At 47.3% G+C, this 24,838-nt stretch overlaps 1 protein-coding gene across 2 annotated transcripts in view; it reads left to right on the forward strand.

Annotated features, from left to right (window-relative positions):
• Positions 1–551: 551 nt before the first annotated feature.
• Positions 552–24,838, forward strand: part of LOC139055982 (uncharacterized) — an 83,868-nt gene continuing 59,581 nt past the window's right edge. For both annotated transcript variants that reach the window (XM_070533708.1, XM_070533709.1), the window contains exon 1: positions 552–683. In XM_070533708.1, the coding sequence (XP_070389809.1) occupies positions 623–683 (61 nt within the window). In that variant the 5' untranslated portion in view covers positions 552–622. The remainder of the gene's footprint in view (positions 684–24,838) is intronic.

The raw sequence follows: 24,838 nt of genomic DNA on the forward strand, positions 1-24,838 counted from the left end.
AAATAGCATTATCTTTGACACCTTTTTCTGTTGCATAGCGAACGCAATTTTGTATTTCTTTTTCAGGTAGATAACTTGGATAAATATATGTAAAGTGGTGCAGACTACGCAACACGCACGGTGGCCTTTATTTCTTTAGGGCGAAAAGAGCATCATGGTTATATAGATGAAGGTATTGCACATATAGGCACGGCTACTTTGTGAAATCGCGACCCTCTCTGATGTTTCGCAATGTCAGACATTCCCGTTTTAAAGCATTTGTAGACAGCTGACAAGAGCAGACTAGTACGCCTTCGTTACTCCAGCACTTAAACAAACGTCAGGAGAGCGATTACACCTTACTGTCGGTGCATTTAATAATTTTCGGTGCTCGAATTAACTATATATTCTCGGCATGTCTTTATGTGTTTAGTTTGGGATTGATATCAAAGGAATCGGATTATTCACTAACATTGTGCTGTTTGCGGAGCGAGTTATACTGACTCTTTACTCAACAAGCTATATTATCTCGAGTCATTGTATAATATTGCGTGTTTTTTTTTTCTGTGGGTGGAGGGGGCGTTCTAGAGATTGTTGAATGCATATTTCATAAAACTTACCACTTGTGCGATTGGAACGAGAAATGAATTTCTGGAAGCCTCTATTTATTTGTGCAACATGGTTGCCTTGCATTTACACCGCAGGTAAGCTGATCTACTGCTTTTCATAGCCTAATAATTTCTGCACTGCTTATAAGTACATCCAGTTTTTCATTGCTTTTGTATATTGTGGTCAATCAGTAAAAATTTAGAGAGACTAAATTCACCCAATAAAGTTTTTTGCATGGTCGATGCCAGTCTGTCTATTCTTTGCCATTCAGCAAATTTTAAAGCAAAACGCGTATTTCCGTACGACCCCTTGTATAGAGAGGACGCAAAGGAGCACGTGCCGTCAGGTTAGCTGCAGTTTTATTCACTATGGCGAAATTTATATTAAAGGTAACAGCGTTTCAAAGGCTTAGAGACTAGCCATTAGGTGCCATATTTTCGTAAAACTCTTATTGTTTCGAAACCACGAATTGGCCGACTGAGCGAAAGGGCAGGAGTCTTTAGCAGCGAAACGGCACTTAACATGTTTTTATTTATTTATTTATTTATTTATTTATTTATTTATTTATTTATTGTCAGTACACTCAATACCAATGGGGCCCTGGAGAGAGAACTGCGAATAAATTATTCGGTTGTGGCAGACTTTTTAAAATTTGGTACTGTCGATAATAGCATTGATGCAAGCAGAAACATGGCTATATTCTGTACTGGTGCGCGAGATGAAGGAGCTGAATTTTGCACTGGACGGGAAATCGGCACTCCAAGCGTGGAATAATGCACAACGCGTAACGAAATATCAGACGGACGAAGTTGAAGTTGGCCCTAATTTCCGGTTGGTGCAATAATTTTTAATAAAAGACCCAGGCGTGGAATATCGCGCCGCAAGGCGAGGTCAGGTATACCAAGGGTTGATTTCATAGAGGAGATGCTAGTATAACGAGAATAATTAGACAGAAGAAAAGGTCTGGCTTGGTTCTAAATGAACTCAAGAATGTTCGTGAGGGAAGCATGCCAAGGGTCCCATTTGAAACATGCGTATTCGAGCTTAGGTTGTTTTAGTGTTTTGTGTAAGGATAACTTTACCGGAACAGTTGAGAAGGACAGGACTCAAAAATGCAATTGTCGTTGTTACGTATGAATGTCACATGTAAATTTCATTAAAGGCTGTCCGTTCTGTAAAAAGCAAGGTATGGAGTGACGGTTATGAGTGGATAGTATTGAGCACATGTAGTAAACACTTATATTAAGGATAATTTGAATGACGCGAAAAAAGCATCCTTTTTCAGTTGGTTACGTTGAGCTTCATTAGCCAATGTGGGAACCAAGCAATGTTATCCAAATCAATGTGCAACATTGCCTTATCAAAAACGTTTGTGATAGTTCGATAAATGGCACGGTCGTGAGCAAACAGCTTGAGAGCAGGTTGAATTTTAGCAGAGAGGCCGCTAACTTAGATTAGAAACAACAGTGGCCGCAGAAAAGACCCTTGCTGTACGCCGGAGTGGGCGGTCATCAACCGCCCTAGCGGTTGATAACCGAAGCAATTTCGCAGGCGCATGGGCGCATGGCCGGACTCGACTCTCTCCTCCTTGTGAGTGGAGTACGGCCGTGGCAAGCGCTGCACTTGTCAGTGGAATAGGGCCTGTAGGGGTTGGAGGACGGGCTTCGGGATGGAAACCCAAACTTGGGATGATTTATTCTACATTATTTACAGGGGACGTGAGAGTCAAGTATCAGTCGTACAGACATTACGGGCCGGCAGCAACTCGGACGCTGCGGCCCGCGGCAAGAAGTTCGAGAGAGGTGAATCAGGGAATCAGGGCATGTCCCAGCATGCTCAGGTCTCTCTGGAAGGCTTCTTATAAACCCTTCGCGCACTGTAAGTCACGTCATGTTTGACCAATAGGAGAGTCCGCTCCGATGACGCCACTTTCAGCCAATGGTAGGCGCCCGTGTCGCGGTGTCACACCTGGCGGCTTTCTGCGGTCTTGCCTCGCAGACTGGCAATGCACTTCGAACGAGGAGAAGGGGAGGGCTGCTCATGCTCCATTGTCGGAGGCCCACCTGCTAATCCCGGCGGCGCACTTGTTGCCTTAAACTTGTTTGCTCGGCCGCTTCTCTGGAATGCACTTTCCTGCTTCTGCATTCCTCAATTAGCTGTGCTGCCATCCGATGTGGTCTGGGGAACTCGAAGTAATCGCAGGAAACAGGTCCATATCTAACAGCTCGTCCTCGCCCCGGTAGTTCTGAATGGCCGGTGAACTCAATTCGCTGGCCATGAGGAACGCTGATAGAAGCTTCGGGTACTGGGGTCGAGCCTCGTTTGACAACCCTCGGGATCCTGGGCCCTGGAAAACAAACGTCAAACAAACCAAACAACACAGCGCTGCCCCACGTGTAAGCGCAGGCTCTTCACCCCCGACTCGCCAGGCTATTACTGAGTCAAAATGAACCCTGATCTTTTAGTTCCCCAATTTTGACAACAGTTCCAACCACCCTTCCAAACAGCTATCCATTTCTCCTCGATTGCCGACAAGACCAGAGTACTATTGTTGTTGCAAAACAAAAGGGTCGCCGACGATGCAAACAACAAATGAAAACAGCCGAACATAACTTAAGTGGCCTAACTACACGAACAGCATGTTTCCAATCTATCGCAGTGGCGTACTTATCGCACGTAATGGTGCCACTGGACAATCTGGTCAACCTCACAAGTACGTAATCACAAGCGCACTAGCCTTGTGGTCACTAAACAAAACGCGTACTTGCGTTGCAGGCAAACTTTTCATTTACGCTTACTCACGTTTCTTCCCTGAAAGTCCTACAGGACACGTGACGTAAACGAACAATTAAACTCGCGGGACTTACACACTCCGCAGAACTCTTAAAATGATGCGTCTTCTACTAACTCTTTCCACGCACGCTCACTAAAGAAGTCAGAATACGGCTGCCCTCCTCACACACTAGCAACCCAGTCATAAAGTCTGCTTCCTTCCGTCCACACAGGACACGCGCTAAAGGAACTAAAAACGCTTCTCCGTGCAAATCATGCCCTCACTTAAAAACTACGCGCTTAACCTTAGAAAATTCAAAACACTTAAAAAGAAAGAAGGTTATATAACACACGCGCTTTACCATAGGCCTTTCGACAATAACCTTGACCTTCAGGTTACTCACACACAAAAAAAAGGCCTATCTACTTATTAATGAGCATCTCGCGAGACTACACGTTTACTTAAAACGCATCTTTCAAATCTCGAGCTTCTCAAACGAAAACACAAACAAAGCTCAAACCTTACACATTGAAAGAAATCCTAGTCTCAAATCGCGAAAAACTTTCCGATGCTCAAAATAAAAAAACAAGACTGTCCATTTCTACGGAAGGGCTCTTCGCCTCCCTTTCCAAACGCTTATGTCTGACTCACACTCTGAGCCGTCCTCGCGGTGGTCGCGGCTTGAAAGCTACTCTGGCTGCCGAGAGACAACAAAAGGGCTGACTAACTATCAGCTCCCCCAAGACGTTACGGTCTCGTGCCAATTTGCGTCCTCGCGCCCCGCTTTCAACACAAACTCGATTGACCGCGTCGCCACTCCCCACCTGGTCTCGTCCTGCCACCTTGCGTTTCTTCGAACTGCACGCTGAGCTTTGAAAAGAACTACGGAACGACGAGGAGCTTAACAGCCTCGTGCCCTTTGTCCGCGTCCGTGCAGAACATTCTTCGCGGTCCCCTTTTGACCGGTGGCTCGACCATTCTGGATGCGTCAACATCGTCCTTGACGACCGCACCTTTTTCCTCGCGCCCTGCCCTTTTGGGTTTCTGGCCATCTTTGGCGGCGCTACATTAATTACCGACTTTCGGTCTTTACCGCGCTTCTTTTTACGGCGCTTTCTCCTTGCACTCGCTTTCATGTCGCCTTCTCGTGCCTCGTGCTGGCCGGTACACATTTCGTCGGCCCGGATCGGTCTCTTACCCGCACAGCCTGAGTGATTCTCACTTAAATAAACACTCTCTCTGCCTCGACTGGCGGACAGCTCAACCGACTCTGGCACAATGCAGCAGGCTTTACTCGAGTTAGACAACTCGCACTCTTGCGAACTGCCCTCTACTACATTGCCCAGCGCACGCTGTGCATCGGCACACAGCCCGTCGGTATCGATCGCTGTCTCACGCGCACAGTCCGAATGATTAATAACTGAATCATCCCTATCTAGGCTATCTAGACTGGCGGAGAGCCGCACCGATCCCTGAACAATGCAGTTGTTCTCTCGTGGACTACGGAGCTCGCCATCCCGAGAATTACTCTCAACTGCATCTTCCAGTTCGCACTTCACTTCTGCATGCACATCTGGCTCGACATGGGTGCTCGCGTCTGTCGCGTGAACAGTACCCTTTTCCTCGCTAGCAACCTCGCTAACCTTACCAGCGACGCACACACGCGGTAACTGTGCCAATTTGTTCGCAGCTGGCCTAGCTGTCTCCACAGTCATCTGTTGGCACAGCACCTCGTCGCTCTCCTTGCGGCCTTTAACGGCCTCTGTTGCCACTAAGGCATCGTTAGCAGCTAGCCTTTTCCCTTCACTTATCAATCGGCAGCCAATCTCACAGGCACTACTCTTTTCGTCGGCTTCTGGCGAAAATCTGCTAGATGCTTCCTCATTCTTTCGCTCTGTACTATCTACAGAATTCTCAGACAGCCGTTGTCTCTGTGCCATTAACTGATCACAATACTGTATTTCTTTGATCAGTGCTGCCTTCTCTCTCTCAAACTTTTCCTCTCGCTCACGTTCGCGTTCATTCTCACGTCCGTGACGCTCCCACCTAAGAGTAAGTTCTTGAAGCTCCTGCTTCCGTTCATTCTCGCGTTCTTCACGCTGACGCTCACTCCTAAGCTCACGACGCTCTCGCAAACGTACACGACGCACACGCTCCCGTGGCTCCTGTATCACCTCCCAAGCAAGCTCAATGCTTTTGCCATCATTGCCACTATCTTCAATCGCCTTTATGATAGCTGGCGTTTTCATCCGTTCGTCCGCCTCAACTCCCAAATCGTCGCACACCAACAACAAGTCTAACCTCGTCAACCTTCTAAGATCCATGGCAGCTGCCCCGACAGGTGGTTAAAACTGTTTTCCTTAATTAATTTGTGCAAACACACAATGCAACAAACTCCCGATTCCCAGAACTATCAAAATTGAACACACAACCTTTGAGTCTGGCGAATCATAAGGAAAAAAACCACGCGCTCACTTACGGTTGCAGCACCCCGCCATCCGGTTCATTCGTCCGCTGGTCCCGGTTCCTCCGGACTCCCTGGGTCGAAGGCTCGCTCCTTCTTCGCTACTCCCAGTTTCTTCGGACCTTTTTCGACGAAGGCTCTCTCTTCTTCGCTCTTCCCGGTTCCTTATGATCTCTCTCGACGAAGGTTGATCCGTAGCGCTGCCACCAGCTGATGCGTTCGGAGGCGATCCTACCGCTGCCAACCAGATGTTGGGGTTGGAGGACGGGCTTCGGGATGGAAACCCAAACTTGGGAGGATTTATTCTACATTATTTACAGGGGACGTGAGAGTCAAGTATCAGTCGTACAGACATTACGGGCCGGCAGCAACTCGGACGCTGCGGCCCGCGGCAAGAAGTTCGAGAGAGGTGAATCAGGGAATCAGGGCATGTCCCAGCATGCTCAGGTCTCTCTGGAAGGCTTCTTATAAACCCTTCGCGCACTGTAAGTCACGTCATGTTTGACCAATAGGAGAGTCCGCTCCGATGACGCCACTTTCAGCCAATGGTAGGCGCCCGTGTCGCGGTGTCACACCTGGCGGCTTTCTGCGGTCTTGCCTCGCAGACTGGCAATGCACTTCGAACGAGGAGAAGGGGAGGGCTGCTCATGCTCCATTGTCGGAGGCCCACCTGCTAATCCCGGCGGCGCACTTGTTGCCTTAAACTTGTTTGCTCGGCCGCTTCTCTGGAATGCACTTTCCTGCTTCTGCATTCCTCAATTAGCTGTGCTGCCATCCGATGTGGTCTGGGGAACTCGAAGTAATCGCAGGAAACAGGTCCATATCTAACAGGCCCCAGCCGTTTCTCTCAGACTCGTACAGACCGGCACATATCCGTGTCTTGCCGTTCTACACGGTTTACACCGACGTATAACGCAACGACGCCTGCCCATCCAGCGGGCAGACCTCCGCTATGCAAAAATTCAACCTTCAACCATCAACTGGGCATGCCAGGAGGATTGGAGCTATTCTTTCCGCTCAATCATGGCGCAAAGTTAGGTTCTACGAGGAGTGTCTAAGAGTCCGTTGCGCCGCCGTGGGAGACGGTCTCCATTAGAACCGCCCCTACGCCAATTGGAATAAGTTAATCGTGCAACACGCGGACTTCCTATGGAGGATGAAACTTCCGGAGCTTCAACAAAGTAAGAGAAAACACCTTTCGAATAATTCACCGTCAAATAACGTACTGGTTCTTGGAGACGCCATCGTAAGTGATAACCACAGAAGAACCCTTGCGTTAGGTCCTATGCACTTCTTAAGCCTAACATAAAACCCGTTGACGGTTTAAGCATACCGCGCTGCATAACCAGGTTCATCCCGGAAGAACGCTCACGCTGTATTTCGGATTGCATTGCTAGCATCAAACAATCAAATTTTCATTTTAAGACATCTCACCCTGTCCGACCGTTAGTTATTTACCTTGTGGAACACAAATTTAGACCAGCAATATCTTACAAGGAAGGTTATTTCGTAATTATGCCAGATGACGTGTTTTCAGAAAAAGCGATCTCAGCCATTGAAAAGAATTTACAGCCAGTAAAACTCGAGCCTTCGGCAGCTAGGCAAGGTGCGGTGGACCTCTTGTCAAGACATAATCTTGAGAGGGTTGTCTGTAATGTCACGAAAGCTAAATGCCTCACCTTAGAACTGTTTTTCTCGGCCAAGACCCATAAACAAGGAATTTCTTTTCGTGCTATAGTGTCAGAGAAAGGGACGTGGCAGGTCTCTGTCGCTAGTTACCTACATAACTGCTTAGCTTCGCTAGTTTTTCAGGCCCCTTTTGCTTGCGTAATTCTCAGGCACTAGTTCAGTATTTGAGAGAGGAAAATCCTGGTGATTGTACAGCTTTTAGTATGGATATCGAAGACCTGTACTATTGTTTGCTGCATGACAGGTTGCTAATTTCCGTAATTGAGTGCATTAAAGAACAAGTGCAAGAGTCGGCTTTAATTGACAGATGCGGTGTTTTCACGGGACCTTTTCTAGAAATTCTTTCAATGTACTTGAAGTTGACGCTGATTGGGTGGAGAGATGGCGTTTTTCTGCAGAAATCAGGCATCTGTATTGGCTCAAAGGTTGCTCCAATTCTTAGCAGTATTTACCTGAGTTTACCTGAGGTTGAGAACTGCTTACAGAAAGTCTTACGTGGTAGCGTTATCAAGATATTTTCTTACGTTGATGATTACCTGATTTTTGCAATTGGGAAGAATTCGATTCCGCTGCTACCTCAGTAAGTGAACAATTTAAACTTTATGGGGGAGGTTTAAAGTTTACCAAGGAAGTTCCTCAGCGACGCGTAATTCAGTTTCTTGACATTTCCTTGATCTTCGAACAAAATCATGTTTGTTGGCAGTACTCCCCAAGATCTTCGAAACAATTGCTAAACTTTCATTCCAAGCATTCCAAAGTAGTAAAAAACGGAATTGCGATACCGTGCCTTAAGTCTTCCCTCACCAGATCCTGTATGCACAAAATGAGCGTCAGTTTTAATGTGCAGGTCCGGCGCCCATTGGAAGCAGGTTATCCTAGCGTAGCAGTGGCCACTGTGGCTGAGCACCTAAAGAAGTCGGTTTCCAGAGGGACGGACATGATTACAGAAAGAAGTAATAGCAAACGAAGAGTAGTGGCTATTCCGTATATTCATTCAGTGTCGCACAGGCTTAAAAAAGTTGCAAGTAGATATGATGTTAATGTTGCTTTCACTGCTCCCAATGAGCTAGGCAAGATATGCGCTGCCGTACAGAGAAAAAAGGAGTGGTTAAAAGGCAACAAACGAACAGATATTTGTCCTGTGAAGCACAATAAAAACAACAGTTTTACTAACTGTCTTATGGGTGTGGTTTTGCGATATCCTTAGTAAATACTTTGTAGGCAACTGACAGTAAGCTGATCGGTCTATAATTTTTCATGTCTTTGGCGTCCCCTTTCTTATGGATTAAGATTATGTTAGCGTTCTTCCAAGCTTCCGGTACGCTCGAGGTCATGAGGCATTGTGTAGACAGGGTGGCCAGTTTCTCTAGAACAATCTGCCCACCATCCTTCAACAAATCTGCTGCAACCTGATCCTCCCCAGCTGCCTTTCCCCTTTGCGTAGCTCCCAAGGCTTTCTTTACTTCTTCCGGCGTTACCTGTGGGATTTCGAATTCCTCTAGACTATTCTCTCTTCCACTATCGTCATGGGTGCCACTGGTACTGTATAAATCTCTATAGACTTCCTCAGCCACTTGAACTATCTCATCCATATTAGTAATGATATTGCCGGCCTTGTCTCTTAACGCATACATCTGATTCTTGCCAATTCCTAGTTTCTTCTTCACTGCTATTAGGCTTCCTCCGTTCCTGAGAACATGTTCAATCCCATCCATATTATACTTCCTTATGTCGGCTGTCTTACGCTTGTTGATTACCTTGGAAAGTTCTGCCAGTTCTATTCTAGCTGTAGGGTTAGAGGCTTTCAGACATTCACGTTTCTTGGTCAGATCTGTGGTCTCCGGGGATAGCTTGCTCGCATCCTGTCTAACGGAGTTACCACCAAACTTCTATTGCACATTCCTTAATGATGCCCACAAGATTGTCGTTCATTGCTTCAACACTAAGGTCCTCTTCCTGAGTTAAAGCCGAATACCTGTTCTGTAGCTTGATCTGGAATTCCTCTATTTTCCCTCTTACCGCTAACTCATTGATCGGCTTCTTATGTACCAGTTTCTTCCGTTGCCTCCTCAGGTCTAGGCTCTAGAATTCAGGAACTCTAGAATTCGAGTTCTTACCATCCTATGGTCACTGCAGCGCACCTTGCTGGTGGTTTATAAAATTCGCCTTAGCTGTGGTAAGTTCTACGTAGGGCATACGGGATGGTGTATCAATCAGAGGCTAATGGAACATAAAAGGTCAACCGGTGGGTCGCCTTCTAATCTTTCGAGATTATTGCCGAGATTGTAACTGCACGCCAGAGTTAGATGAATGCGCGATATTGTACAGGCATAAGAATGAAGATACGCGTCTTATGGTAGAGGCATGGCATATCTATAATGGTGGAAGTGCGTGCGTAAATCAGCCTTCAATTACTTTACATAAGGAAGAGATCAAGTGCCTTAACAGTTATCTCTCACGCAGACCGGCGCGTGTACCCGCTAACACGTGGTGTTACCATTCCTGAGCATGCGCAAATGGGCTTTGTGTCTTCTTTCTTTTTTCGCCTCAGTGCTCTCTTCAGTTGATAGTCGGCGTTCGTGTTGTCTATTTCTCTACTCTTGTGTCCTGTCTGCACGCCTCACTTCTTTTTTGCATAATGAATCCTTACCAACTAGCTCAGCTTTCTGTCGTTCTAAGACCTCCGCTCTATAGCACACTTGCTCCCAGAGTGCGGGTCGCGATACCCCAAGTTCAGGAAGGAGTGGGACTCGCGTTTGCGTGGTCCCGCTCTAAACAAGCAAATCCTGGCTGTCCAACGTGTCCATTACCGGGCCAGTGGGCTAGACCTGCCATTCCCGAAGTGGGACTAGCCGCGTGCGGGACGAGTTCGCGTCCTCGCCGGAACTCCAATAAAGTTCTTTCTCTCACTTGTCAACCTACCCATTCTCGATGCCGCGCGCACGGAACGCCTTTCGAACATTACTGCCATCGAAATTTGGCGCGGAGCCAATGTCGTGTCTCATTTACGGCTGCACATCCCGTGACCATCCCAGCAGGGCAATGCCGATTTTCCGATTTCCGTCGATAAAACGCGATCGACAGCGCCGTGAAGCCTAGAGTATTGCTGCACTTTAGGATAGGTATGTATTGGCATATGCAGTTTACCTCTGTTTTTGTCATTACTGACACATACGAATAATCTCAACGAAGACGCAAATGTATGTCTTGCGCTAGCGAAACAAATGACATCTGAGCTCGCGCGACCTGGTTGAGTGGAACGCGAAGTGTTTTTTTTTCTTCTCTATCGTCTCTGTGCACCCGTCGCTAGAATGTCGTCATTTCGCCAACTTCATACCGTGCACACTTGCAGCTTTATGAATGCTCAGCGCATCCTCGTGATCGTCGGCGTAGTTATCTGTCGAAGCCAAGCTCACCTGCGCTGCCGGGCTGAAGTGGAAACAGCGTGTTCTGTGAAAGGAGCCCATATGCTAGTTAGCAATCGCTGCTTGTGGTCATTTCGTCATTCTTGTCGGCACCAAGAATTATTTATTTGCAGGATGCTTTTGTGTTCATTTAATGAATCGGGATGTAGTACGGTATGTACTAAGGCCGTTTTCCTGTGCGGCATCTTCTTGAGTCTAGTGGCGCGTTTTACTGTGTAACTGATGCAATTCAGGGGCGGCTTCCCTGTCGCTCAGACATCTGGACTTCATACTGACACGTGTACTTGTCAATCTTTTTCGGGCGACCGTTTTCACCGTCAAACAAATGATAACACTCAGTGCGCGACGGGCCCGAATGTATTGGAAGTTTCTAGAATGTTATCCATCGTTCTATCCGCTGTCTTTTGTCGCCGAACCTTGTGTAATCTGATTGCATGTATGCGCGGCGCGAATGGTGTAGAACATTCTGGAAGACACGCGGGCGCCAGCTATTAGTCCCGAACGTTCGATGGCTCATGCATGAGAGCTGACGCGCTTGACCCACTGATGAGATTTCGACGATTGCCCATTGTGTTCGTCGCTATCGTTGTGGTTTAAGCGCTTTAAGTGTAGCCTGCTTTTGTGGGAACAGGTTCGGCCACTAAAGGTTAGTTTCGTCTTTCACATTATTGTCTTTGCCGTCACTACTACGTCACAATAGCGACGTTGTTTGTGTTCATGCACCAGTTCAAAAAGAAAGGCCGCGGTAGACCGCTGTGTTCACACCGCGGTGCGTTTTAAGAGGAAGACAGGTGCTCCACAAACAGAAGGTATCGCCAGTTTAGGTCATTCTTACTACTTTCTGCATTTTTGTAGGTGTACACACATTTTATGTGGGTAAATAGCGTATGCAAGTTGGCATTCTGTTGGCCTCCCCACTGCCTGTGTATGCATGTACGCATATCACCATGGCACACCATAAAGCAAGACATGCAGTGCTGAAACGGGATATTCGCCCAAAGAACTACACCTCATGGCCTATTCGAGTCATGCGTTTTTTGCGTACCGATACTGTTTTCTAACTTATTCACTTTACGGCACAGATGTAGCATTTTCAGGGCAAGGAGGAGCTTGTAAAACGTTGCCGAAGCTCTTCCAGCTGTTCTTCACGCTGAAGAAACGTACGGATACAAAGTATTCACCAGCAAGCTCGATGGCTACCTGACGATGACAAAATATGACGGCGCGTACATGCTATTTCGGATTTGTCTCACACGCTGCTTGCTGCTTCTTTGGTCGCGAATCTCGCGTGGAGTGGCTGTCGCGGCACACAGCGGTGCCTGCCAAATTGTTTCTCGTGACCAGCGCACGATGGCGCCATAATTCATCACAAAAGGCGGTTTGCGAGCTGTATTCATTCTCACCTATAAAGCTTTGTTTTTTCTGCTATTGGCAAACGTGATTACCCGAGCTGCGGTACCGCGACAAGACTGGGAACGAAATATAGCGCGAGAGAGAGAGAGAGAGAGAGGGCTCTTTATTAGAAAAACAGAGAATTTTGCCGGCGCGTATATAACCGCTGGCATGCTACTCTGTATAGGGATGGGGAATGGGATTAAAAGATTCCAGATAAGAGTGGGAGAAAAAAAAAGGATAAAAATAAATATGAAATGTCCGACTGGACCTGATACTAATGTTTACAGGTGACATGGCGGGTAAATTTAGGCTTTTGTATAGGAAGGATGCAATTCTTAAAGCTTTCCTATTTGACCAATTTCTGTCAGGTATTTGAACAATAAATCCAAAACCCGTCGCTGTTTTGAAGGGCCGGGCATTGGACCTAAGATGGTCGGTAACGTTAACGGTTCGGGGCAAATCATGTCCATTTGGTGCTCAAAAAATTGTCTCTCGTCGCGGTACGCGGGGCATTCTAGTAATACGTGCTCAATTGTCTCTAAGTTGCGACAGTTATCACAGTATGGGCTAGTGGTAAGTCCTATGCGGTACAGATAATTGTTCGTGTATGCCACGTTCAGTCGAAGACGATGGTACAATGTCTCTAAGTGTCGAGGAAGTGGTCGTGGAATTTTCGGTCTCATTTCTGGGTCAATGTAACGTAGGAAGTTGTCTTGGTGAAGCGGCAGATTCAAGATGCGGTCTTTTTCTTGATAGGCATATTTTTTTGCCATGGTTGAAGCGTCGGCTTTTGTAAAATATGTTCTTCTGAATTTGCGGTATTAGAGTCCATTTCTGGCAGCTTCGTCCGCTCTTTCATTTCCCGAAATGCCGGCATGGCCAGGTATCCACTGGAACTTTATGCAATGCCCAGGAATCTTAGCCCTGTGGTGAAGATAAGCAATGTCAAATGCTGCTGGTTGATTATTGCAACGCTTGTGCCTGTTCCATATACTTTGTAGGGCTGCTTTTGAGTCTGTCAATATCACCCATGTCTTTGTCGGCTGCTGTCGAATTATATACACAAGGGCCTCCTTAATGCCATAGAGCTCCGCTGAAGTAGATGATGTCGCTCGCTCAAGACGAAACGAGAATCGTTGTCCTGTAGAGGGAACAAAAAGTCCGCATGATGAACGATGTGGAGTTGTAGAGCCATCTGTGAAAATGTGCGTTGCGGCTGCGTATTCTTTGTGCATATATTCTAAAGCTATCTGATAAGTCGCTGCTTGAGGCATTTTCTTTTTCGCACTGATTCCAGGTATGTATGGCACGATTTCCAGTGGGGACAGTGTCCATGGTGAAATGTTTCGCGGCATAATTTGTGACGCCTGAGCAGGAATCGAAATAGATATGCTTCCGACGGCCTGCCCAAAGCTAGATGTAGCACGGGTTCTGGAAATATCCTTTAAAAAGTGAGTCTTCGTATGAATGACGTGGCGGAGGTGTATCCGAAGTGTCTCCTGCGAACATAGCACTTCCAGAGGCAGGCATCCGGCTTCTGCTACGGTCCCTGAGCGGGACGACCCCTTCGGAAGGCCAAGACATACGCGAAGGCAGTTGTTTCGTGCTGCCTCGAGTTTTCTCTTGCTTGTGGGAGACACTTTGTGCAGGATCGGGAGGTAATATCGTAATGTTCCGTCGACGTAGGCCTTATGGAGGAGCACCATTGATCGACAGTTGCTGCCCCACTGTGATCCGGCTAAAAATCGGAATACGTGCGACGCCGAGGAAATCTTCTCACTCATTTTTTTCACTTGGGGCGACCATGTGAGGTTCCTATCGATCGTCACTCCAAGAAACCTTTGCGTCTTGACGTATGTAAGGGCGCGACCACCCAACACTAGTGGGTATTTTTCCATACGCCTCCGCGTGAAAGCCATGGCAACGCTTTTGTCGGGGGACAATTTCAGACCCCTTGGATTTAGGTAGGCCGATATATTTGCTAGCGCTCTCTGGAGGCGTTGTTGGGTCGTGTTGTTGTTGTTGATGTTGTTGTTGTTGATCGTGCTTCAATAGAGCGCGCTTCGCGTTGATTACTGGCGTCACCATACAAAAAAAGCCCGCGATGAAGCCCGTGCCAGCGGAAGCTTGCGCTACTCTGCGTATGCACTCCCAATAGACAGTATGAAGATATCGACGTCACTGGTGCACAATTTCATATTTCGTTTGGAAGTGCCATACTGGACCGCCCGTAGCATCAGAGTACTCCAGGATGTAGCATTCAAGACCACTTTGTTTAGAGATGTTTTTGTTGAGCTAATATAATGAATTTGGGTCCTCAATTCCCGAATTGCAATGTTTCATCTATAATTGCTAATTATGCTGCTATTTCAGTTATTGTTATTATTTATCTGCCATATTTCGCACGATACCAAGTTCCTGGTAGTCACAAAGACACATAACCTGTTAGGATATCTGAAAATGACCTCACAAAATAAGCATTCTTACAAAATTCTGTGCAGCTGAAAAAACACACTGTGTTTGTGACATGAAGTCACACAACAACAAAATGATAAAGAGATGGTAAAGTAGAACTAGAAGACAGTGCTTTTATTCAACACCTCAAAATTGTTAGAAAATAATACAAACGCTACAAAACTGATAAATGGAACACCATATGCATACTGACGACACAGAAACCATTTAGCGAATTAATATTTTTAGCCCGCACATTCGTGCAATTATTAGGTATTATGTGGACAAAAGCATCACGATCATAGGTAGTGGATGCGCCTGCTTGGCGATGCGCGGAAGAAAGCATTGAAGTTGAGACAGGTGAACGGCGGCGAGGACGTGGGGAGGACTCGCGCACCGGACGGTGAACGTCACAAATAGGGCAGACGTACCGCTGTAGACTTTCAGCACAGCGTGTCGTAGCTCGTCGTATCGCCGCAGGCCGGGTGATGGAAAGCTGAGGTGGAGTGTGAGGTCAAGAGGCAGGGTTCCTGGACCGTTTTGATCTTCAGCTCCACAGCCATTCAAAGGGCGCGAACCATGCACCGACATAGCGTGACCGGAACGATGGTAGTGATGAGCTGAACTGGGGCTCTGGACAGTTAGTCATGGCAGCGCGTCGCTCGGTGAAAGGCGCGTTCTCCCGGGTCATCAATATCGGGAACGGAGGGGTTGCCGCGGAGCGTTCGACCAAGCCGACCAGCGCAGCAGGCTTCAAGAGCGCCACTGCTACGCGTACCGTGCTTGCGCTTCGTGCATGCACTGCCCATCTTTATTAAGGCGAAATTCTTAAGTTCCTCATGGGTCAAACAATTCATTCTCCCCCTTATCGAAAACATGACCGTTTGGCGCTTTGGCTCCAAATTCAATGGCACCGAATTTGAAGGTGTCACCATTGATGGCCCAACCGAAGGCGATTTATAGGAGTCGCATTCACGGTCGTGCGCTAAGACAAAGTTAATTAAGGCAAAGGGAAAGTGTATTATAGCACTCTAGCCCACGACCTTTGGTTGGAGTCGAACCCTTTACCTTTGATGGTACCAAATAATGGACCAAGCTTTAATGGCACCAAAATTGATGGTGCTTCCATTGACGGTCGAACCCACAATCATTGCCGGGAGTAGAACCCACGTAGGTTAGTGTTAATTAAGGCGAAGTTAACTTCCGCACTCGAACTCACGGCCCTTGGCTGGAGTCAAACCCTTGACCTTTGGTTGTGGCGGAATTCAAGAGGACCAAAATTGATAGTGCCACTATTTATGCTTGAACCCATGACCATTGGTGGAAGCTGAACGAACTGCCTTTGGTGTTAAGCCAAGTTTAATAAGAAACTCGAACTCATGACCTTTGGTGGGACCAGAATGTATTGACACCAAAATAATGGCGCCATCATTGATGATGGAATCCACAACTATTGGTGTTAATGAAGGCCAAGTAAATAAAGGGGCTGAAAATAACAGAGTAAATAAAGCAATCGAACCAACCTTTGGAGGAAGTCGAACCCACACCCATAGGTGGTAATTAGGGTTGATTTATTAGGGGCCAGTTAGTTATAAATGTCTATTGAGCCACTCGAACCTACAACCTGAGAAAAAAATAGGAAGTAACAACGCATTCGAATGTTAAGTAATTTAATGAATGTAGCGTGAGCGCGCAGGCTTTTGCCTTCATCGTCTTTAACGTAGGCTAAAGTGAATGTCACGCTTTTCTTTTGTTTTTAGACCGCTGAGCACAGTGTCCGAGCTTTCCGGTGTCAGTGGGCGCTACAACTTACTTTCTAATCAATGTTGATACGGTCTTAGTTTGGGCGAAATCTAGATGCCGCGCGCGTCTAGATGCTTAAGAAACAAATTCTCAACTACAAACATTCGGCAGACTGCATCTCACGACGGCTGTGGAAGGTATGCGATTAGCATTGAAGGAACGTAGCGTAGCATTGAAGGAAGCTCATATTGCTAAAGTCATAAATATAATATAAAATAATAATAAAAATATAATATAATATAATATTATATTATATAAAAATATAAAATATGCAGTGCTAATTCTGGGACTTTCGTCCGTCCGATTACATGCGACCAATGACTACTCCATTGTGTGGCCAAGCTTTACTATGGCCACACCATTGCTCAGGTCGCACATGAGCGTGGAGGTATGATGTTGGCATTATGATGACGATGGAATAATGAAGAAAGAACGACGTCATAAAATGAGAAATTAAGCATTACGAGAACGGGACGACCATTCTGATATTATGACCTTCCCATAACGACAAGAACAGAACCATGACAACATGAAGAAATGCAGTAACGAGTGTACGACAGCAATAGCATGACGACGAAGGTACGATGATGGCCGGCTGACCAAGTTTCAATGATGATGATGCCATGACTGCCATGGTATGGCCATGGCAGTGTGACAACAGATCCATGACAACGACTGCCTTACGACAACGCGATACGTCGATGATGTACAAACAATGGCATAATCACCAGTGCTTGATGACAGAATGATTACAATAGATTGACCTAAAGGGCCTGACTATGGCATGACGACGACGTAGTGACGACAATAGATGTTGTTACTGAAGTTATGACTACGGTAAAACGACAAGCTGACGACGAGTGTGTAACAACCAAGGCATGACCACAACGGCATGACGAAAGCGAGAGGGTGAAGTTAGAATTACGATGATAGAACGACCACGACGCTATGTATCACGTCGGCTGTCTGACGACGAATGCATGATGAAGACGGAATGATGATGATGACATGACAAGGGTATACGGACAATGGGATGAAGTCCAGTGTATGACGATGATGGTGTTACGACGACTGCATGACAAGAGTCAAGTGAGAAAGCAGGAAATAGGGCTCTACAACCACCGCAATGGCAGAACGACCAGGAGCACACATCTAGCGGCCCAAACTAACAGATTGGCAATGGGTAAGATTAGACGGCATGTTGATGACGCCTTCACGAGCGTAGAATGAAGAAGTTTTACGAGCGTAGAAGAAGGAAGAAAACAATTGCCACACCACTACGACGACTGTTGGATAATGAACGGATGACGACGACTGGAGGACGACGATGGTATGGAAAAGGCATGAGGATAATGGGCTGAAGACGAGTGCATGACGAGAAGTACGTGATGATGTCAGTATCACGAAGACTATGCGAACACGATGCTGTGGTGACGGAAGCGTAAGGATAGTCGGACAACACAGCTGGAGCGACGACGATAGAACGGCTACAGCGGCATCACGACGGCGGTGTAAAATCAAATGCATGACGGCTGCAATGCAGGGCAATGGTGTGACGATGGCTGCATGAAGTTGGTCAGGGGGTCCGGCCACGGCATGTCGTTGGCTTCCATCAAATGTCTTCTTTTCGCAATACAGATTGCCGCAGCTTCCGGTAGCCACTGTTGCAAGGACCATGTTTCATCCCTGCATGACCTAGTGTACCCGGAATTTCAGTTTGATAATTACCTCTCAATCATCGGTACATGAGCTCTGCCACAAGCGGACTGGAGCACGTGTGCTTATTGCGACTCTCTAGTCATGAGCTGTCAGCTGATCCAGGGACCCTGCTGTGCATGGCCGGAATGCACAGCGACATATACCTGCTCACCAACGATTATAAAACCAGCGACCAGGACGCTCCTCTTCAGTGGGTCTGGCAGCGGCATGTCGTTCAGTGCAATTAAATGGCGCTTTTTCGCCTTACAGGTAGGCTTGAAATACGACTATAAGTGCTAAAGAAGTGATGATCACTTTTTGTTGCGCCTGCCGGACCCTGCGTCTTCTATGCATTTTGAATATCTGATGAGCAATATTACACATTCCTTAAAAATATTGCTACAATTATGTGGGGACATTGACAGTAATCCAGCTCCCGATGAAACAAAGTAGATGCTAGCTCACCTTTTTGCAGGCCAGAGTACAACTAGGCACTGAATTGGCAATCCGGTATTCTAGGTTCGCAGCATTCTATGAGCGTTTAAGTAAGTTAGAATCGATGACAGCAGCCCTCAATGACGTAAACCAGCGCGTACAAGATCTCGAGCACGCAGTTGCTCCACTTCAGGAAACTGTGCGTACAACTGCTCTAAATAACGAAGATCTGGAAAATTGGTCACGATGTAACAACTTAGTAATCTATGGTCTTTCTGAACCGTCTACCGAATGCACTGATGAGCTGTTGAAGCCAGTAACTGATCTTTTGTCAACTAAGCTGGAAGTCAAATGTGGAAACATCGAGTGCTGCCACAGACTTGGAATATGTAATCAGGACAACGAAAGGCCTATCATCTTTAAACTGATAGACTTCAGGACCAAGATTGAACTACTAAAACTTGTGCGTAAACTAAAAGCATCCAATGTCTCCATTAGCGAAGCGTATTAGCATACACGCGTACACGAGATTCGTAGCATTTTATGGAAGCACTCAGTTATTCTGAGAAAAAATTGCAGCAAAGCACGGTTGCATTACGACTCGCTTGTGGTGGATAACAATCGCTACACTTTGTACAATGCTAAAAAATTCATTGTAAAGACAACTAAGAAGTAACCAGATGTCTCCCCGCCAGGAGTTCCAATTGACTGCAATATAACTGCCAATTTACACTGCTAAATGTAAGTGCGTGTAGTCTACTAAATAAAACCGATGTCTTTAACTGTCTAGTGGATTGTCACGATCTATATTTTGTTTAGGTAACCGAACCATGGCTCAGTGATGTTATTTCCGATGTTGAACTTTTGGCTTCTGGCTAGACGGTTCAAGGGAGGCATACGCCTGTTGGACGAGGTCGTGGAGTGGCGCTCTTGTTCAGAAACGTCATCAAATTTTGCGCACCTCTAGAACTCCCAAATATTGAATCACTTTGGGCGAAAGTTAAAATCGGTGGTTTAGTCATGTTTTGGGTGCAGTATACCGTCCGGCCAGCTCTGGCGATATGTTTCCTACCATTTGTGAATACATGGGTAAACCCAGGCTCCATTGCTGTAAGCTCATACTGTGTGGTAATTTTCATGTCCCGAGTATAAACTGGACCTCTTCTTCTGCAGCTGGCCATGACAAATTACTATGCGAGTCTTTCTTAACCTTGGCAACTTCATTTTACTTTACTCAGATTGTCACTGTTCCTGCACGTGATTTCATCTTAGATCTTGTCTTTGTGTATGAGCCACTATTAAGTAACGGGCATGAATGTGAAAAATGTGAAATAACTAATGGTCTTTCTGATCACAAACCGGGCTTCGTTATGTTTAATCTGGCCGTTGACGTCGTATCACCTGTTTTTAAAACTGTGCTAAATTTTAACTGTTCAGAGGACATTGCTATTACTGATTTACTGGCAACATTTTTTGATCACTTCTTGACTTCAAGTGCCCCCTGTGACGTCCACACCTTGCTTGAGTACTGCTGAAACATTGGCCAAGAGTGCATTTTGAAACTTATGCCAAAGAAATGTATGAAGCATAACTTGAAACGCCCTTAGTACAACAGCTGTATCATTCAACTTACTCGACAAGTGAAACGGCTTCACAAGCGTCGGAACTCCCCGCCAAAGCGTTAGCATCATTTTTTACTAAGTTCACTGAAGTTAACATTAAAAATTAAAATACGTGATGCCAGATACTTCTATTATAACAACACAATGGTTATGCTCATGACAATAAAACAAGCTAAATTTTGGAGAACGATTAACCCGGCATCCCCAGTTTCATATGTATTTATAATTGACGACCAACCCTGTTCTCACCCTGGTTCTATATCTCAAGCATTTAGCAACTAATTTACATCTGTGTTTGTATCTGGCGATGATGCTAACCCAAGCTCTAGGGCATACGAGATGGTGCAGCCCATTTCTGATATTGAAATATTCATAGCAGGGGTTCTTAAACTATTGGTTAATATTGACTCAACGAAGAGTAATGAACCTGATGGTGTTCCAAATGAATTTTTAAAAAGGTACTCGGAATGGCTTTCACGTTACCAAATTTTTTTTTTACAAAAATCGATTGACTCATGCACTGTTTCTTCTCTCTGGAATATTTCCACTGTCATCCCGGTATTTCAATCTGGCAACAAACAGATGCATTCTAACTACAGGCCAATTTCTTTAATTATTACAAGCTGTACGCTATGAGAGCCTATAATTCATCAACATATCAGCAGGTTTTTAGCTGACAATACTGACGCGAAATAGGTTTGCACGTGTTGAAACGGGACCCTTAAGGCGAGAACGACGAAGTTCGTGGTTGCGCGCGGGCTCTCCGAGGACGAGCCATCGCTACAGGCAGATGTTTTTTCTTAATCTGTCGGTGCTAAACTGTTTTAGTTGTCATAGCTGGGTGACATTTCTGGTGGACGTGCTGGGTACGGTCGATGTTAAGATCTCCGGAGCATACCCCAGACCTCAGCCCGGCGAGTAGTTCAACCGAGCTTACCCCTGTGCACGTAGGTGCCAGCCGACGCCTCCAGGGACTCCAGCCACAGCACGGTCTCCTACCTGAACGAACTAGAATGACGACCCAACCACCTCCTGCCACTCCTGCAGCATTGCACGTTGTCGTCAATCACATCCGCACGCCGAATCTGTTCCACGGAAGTGCTTCAGAGGACGCCGATGACTGGCTTGACCATTTTGACCGGGTTGCCAACCTCAACGACTGGAACCACGAGCGTAAGCTACGTTACGTGTACTTCGCTCTTGAAGATTCCGCGAAAACGTGGTTTGAGAACCACGAGGCGACACTGACGTCATGGGAAGAATTTCGTAGGCAGTTCCTCAATGCCTTCGCCAGGGCGGACAGGAAGGAGAGAGCGGAGTTAGCGTTGGAGGCAAGAATTCAAGGCCCGAATGAGCGAGTGACTGCGTACGTAGAAGACATGAATCGGCTGTTCAGACGTGTGGACCCTTTGATGACTGAAACAAAGAAGGTGAGCCATCTCATGCGCGGCGTCAAAGAGGAAATCTTTGCTGGCCTAATTCGAAATCCGCCGACGACACTTGCAGAGTTCCATGACGAAGCCAGTACTATGGAAAAGGCCCTTCAACAGCGGGCCAGGCAAAACAACCGCGACGCTGTCATTCCAAGGGAGCTCTCTGCCGTTACCCTGGATAACGACGTTGGCGCCTTGCGAGAACTCATCAGGGCTGTCGTCAAGGAGGAACTGCAGAAGATGCAGACGACCACTGCCCCTGTGGGACAACTTTCCATTGCGGAAATGGTGCGCGCCGAGGTCCGACAGGCCGTCCATGTTCCTGGACAGTACGAGGCACCACAGCAGGTACCGCACGCCGAAATGAGTTACGCTGAAGCAGTACGCCGTCCGCCACCCTCAAGTGCGAGCAGCATGGTACACCCCACTCAACAAATGGACGTAAGCTTCAGGCCGCCTCGCAGCCCACCGCACATCGCCGAAGCAAGGACTAGGAAGAGCGACGTCTGGCGCACCACGGACTACAAACCCCTTTGTTTTCATTGTGGCGGAGCCGGGCACATCTACAGAATGTGTCCTTATCGTCATCTGGGGCTTCGTGGATTCTAGCCGAATGCACCTCGTCCACGAACTGGTGAGCGGCCGCCGGAAATAGAGAGTTTCGTCACAAATCGTCGCAATGATGATCAGCGATGGCCGGAGCACCGTTCGTCATCTCCTGCTCATTACAGGTCACCATCACCAAGCCAAGCTTTTACTCGCGGCGCTCTGAGACGCCGCTCGCCTAGCCCGGCGGGTCGGGAAAACTGAGTTCAGCGACCTCCGGAGGTGAGGCCGCTGACGACTACCGTACGCAATATCCTCCACTACGACGACAACGACGAAAACAGAACGACGCAGACGTACAGACGGAGTCGAACACCTTGCGAGAGGTTGTAACGTCGAACATTCCCGTCACCATAGACGACGAAGAAATAACGGCGTTAATCGACACTGGAGCGGACGCCTCAGTTATGAGCATGGACCTTGCCTGCAAGCTGAAGAAAGTTTCTACCGAGTGGACAGGGTCGCAGATTCGAACTGCAGGAGGCCATCTGCTAACCCCGGTAGGGAGATGCACAGGGCGAGTGAGCGTTCGTGGGTTTACGTACCTCGGAGATTTTGTTATCCTCCCAAGCTGCTCGAGGGACCTAATTCTGGGAATGGACTTTCTGCAGGCTAATGGAGCTGTGATCAACTTACAAAAGTCGCGGGTAACGTTTTCGACGGCGCAGGCCTTAGCAGGGAGCAGCACTGACGACACGTATGTCAACGCCTTGAGGATTGTTGACGAGAACATCACGGTGCCACCAAGGAGCAGCGTATTGACCCTCGTCACCTGCGACGCATTCGACGGCTATGAGGGTATTGCCGAGGCAAATATCCCGCTGCTGCTTGAAAAACACATCTGCATCGCCCGGGGCCTTGTTCGAATACAGCATAAGTGCTCGCAAGTTTTGTTGGCAAACTTCAGCCATGAGTATCAGCACGTCCCTCAAGGTACAGCTCTGGCATTCCTGAACGAATTTACTGACTTTTCCGATATCAGGACGTTACAAGTGACTTCACCGGACGCAACAACTCACGCCAGCCTGAATACCCGCGTCCACATTAATGCTGACTTAGCAGATGTCCAGAAGGATCAGCTGCTGGGCCTACTGACAGAATTCTCCGGCTGTTTTTTCACGGAATCCAAAGTCCAGCGCACTTCCGTTACGCAACGCCGGATAGTTACAGAGGTGTCGGCGCGGCCTGTTCGTCAGCATCCGTATCGCGTGTCACCTATGGAGCGGGAGGCGATTAAGCGTCAAGTTCAAGAAATGCTAAAGGATGACGTCATCCAGCCGTCGACAAGTCCGTGGGCATCGCCTGTCGTACTAGTAAAAAAGAAAGACAACACACTCCGCTTCTGCGTTGACTACAGACGGCTTAACCGAGTCACCAAACGCGACGTTTATCCCCTGCCGCGGATCGATGACGCTTTGGACCGTCTGCGTCATGCTCAGTTCTTTACATCGTTAGGCCTAAAGTCAGGCTACTGGCAAATCGAAGTGGACGAGCGTGACCGTGAAAAAACCGCCTTCGTGACTCCCGATGGGCTGTACGAATTTAAAGTGCTGCCTTCTGGTCTCTGTTCCGCTCCTGCTACGTTCCAACGAATGATGGACACTGTACTTGTTGGACTAAAGTGGCAGACGTGTCTAGTGTACCTAGACGACGTTGTTGTGTTTTCCAGCACGTTCGATGAACATCTTACCCGGCTACGAAGTGTTCTTACCGCAATACGCAAGGCCAACCTCACCATCAAGCCTGAAAAATGTTAATTTGGCTTCCAGGAACTCAAGTTTCTAGGCCACGTGGTCAGCTCCCAAGGAGTACGACCAGACCCAGAAAAACTCGCTGCCGTTGCCGAGTTTCCTCGTCCTAAAGACAAAAAGTCTGTTCAGCGGTTCCTGGGCCTCTGCGCTTACTACCGTCGTTTTGTTGAAGGCTTCTCAAGGATTGCTGAACCGCTCACGAGACTGACGCGACAAGATGTGCCCTTTGCGTGGACGAAAGAACAGGAGCAGGCCTTCGCCGAATTGCGTAAACGCCTTCAATCCGCTCCAGTGCTGGCGCATTTTGATGACACCGCGGCAACTGAAATACACACCTACGCCAGCAACGTAGGACTCGGGGCCATTCTGGTTCAATGGCAAGATGGCGCAGAACGTGTAATTGCGTATGCCAGTCGTAGTCTCACAAAAGCAGAAGCTAATTATTCAACGACCGAAAAAGAATGCTTAGCAGTCGTGTGGGCTATCAGCAAGTTCCGACCCTACTTATACGGCCGGCCATTTCGAGCGATCAGTGATCACCACTCCAGGAATACGACATAACTGTTGTCTACAGATCCGGCCATAAGCATAGCGACGCTGACTGCTTGTCACGTTCTCCTATTCCTTTGACATCCTCCGACCTGGAGCTAGATTTGCCGTTTCTTGGTGTCGTCGACGTGGTGCGCATGGCTGACTATCAAC

The sequence above is a fragment of the Dermacentor albipictus genome, chromosome 2, assembly GCF_038994185.2.
Source record: "Dermacentor albipictus isolate Rhodes 1998 colony chromosome 2, USDA_Dalb.pri_finalv2, whole genome shotgun sequence".
NCBI classification, from domain to species: Eukaryota; Metazoa; Arthropoda; class Arachnida; order Ixodida; family Ixodidae; genus Dermacentor; species Dermacentor albipictus.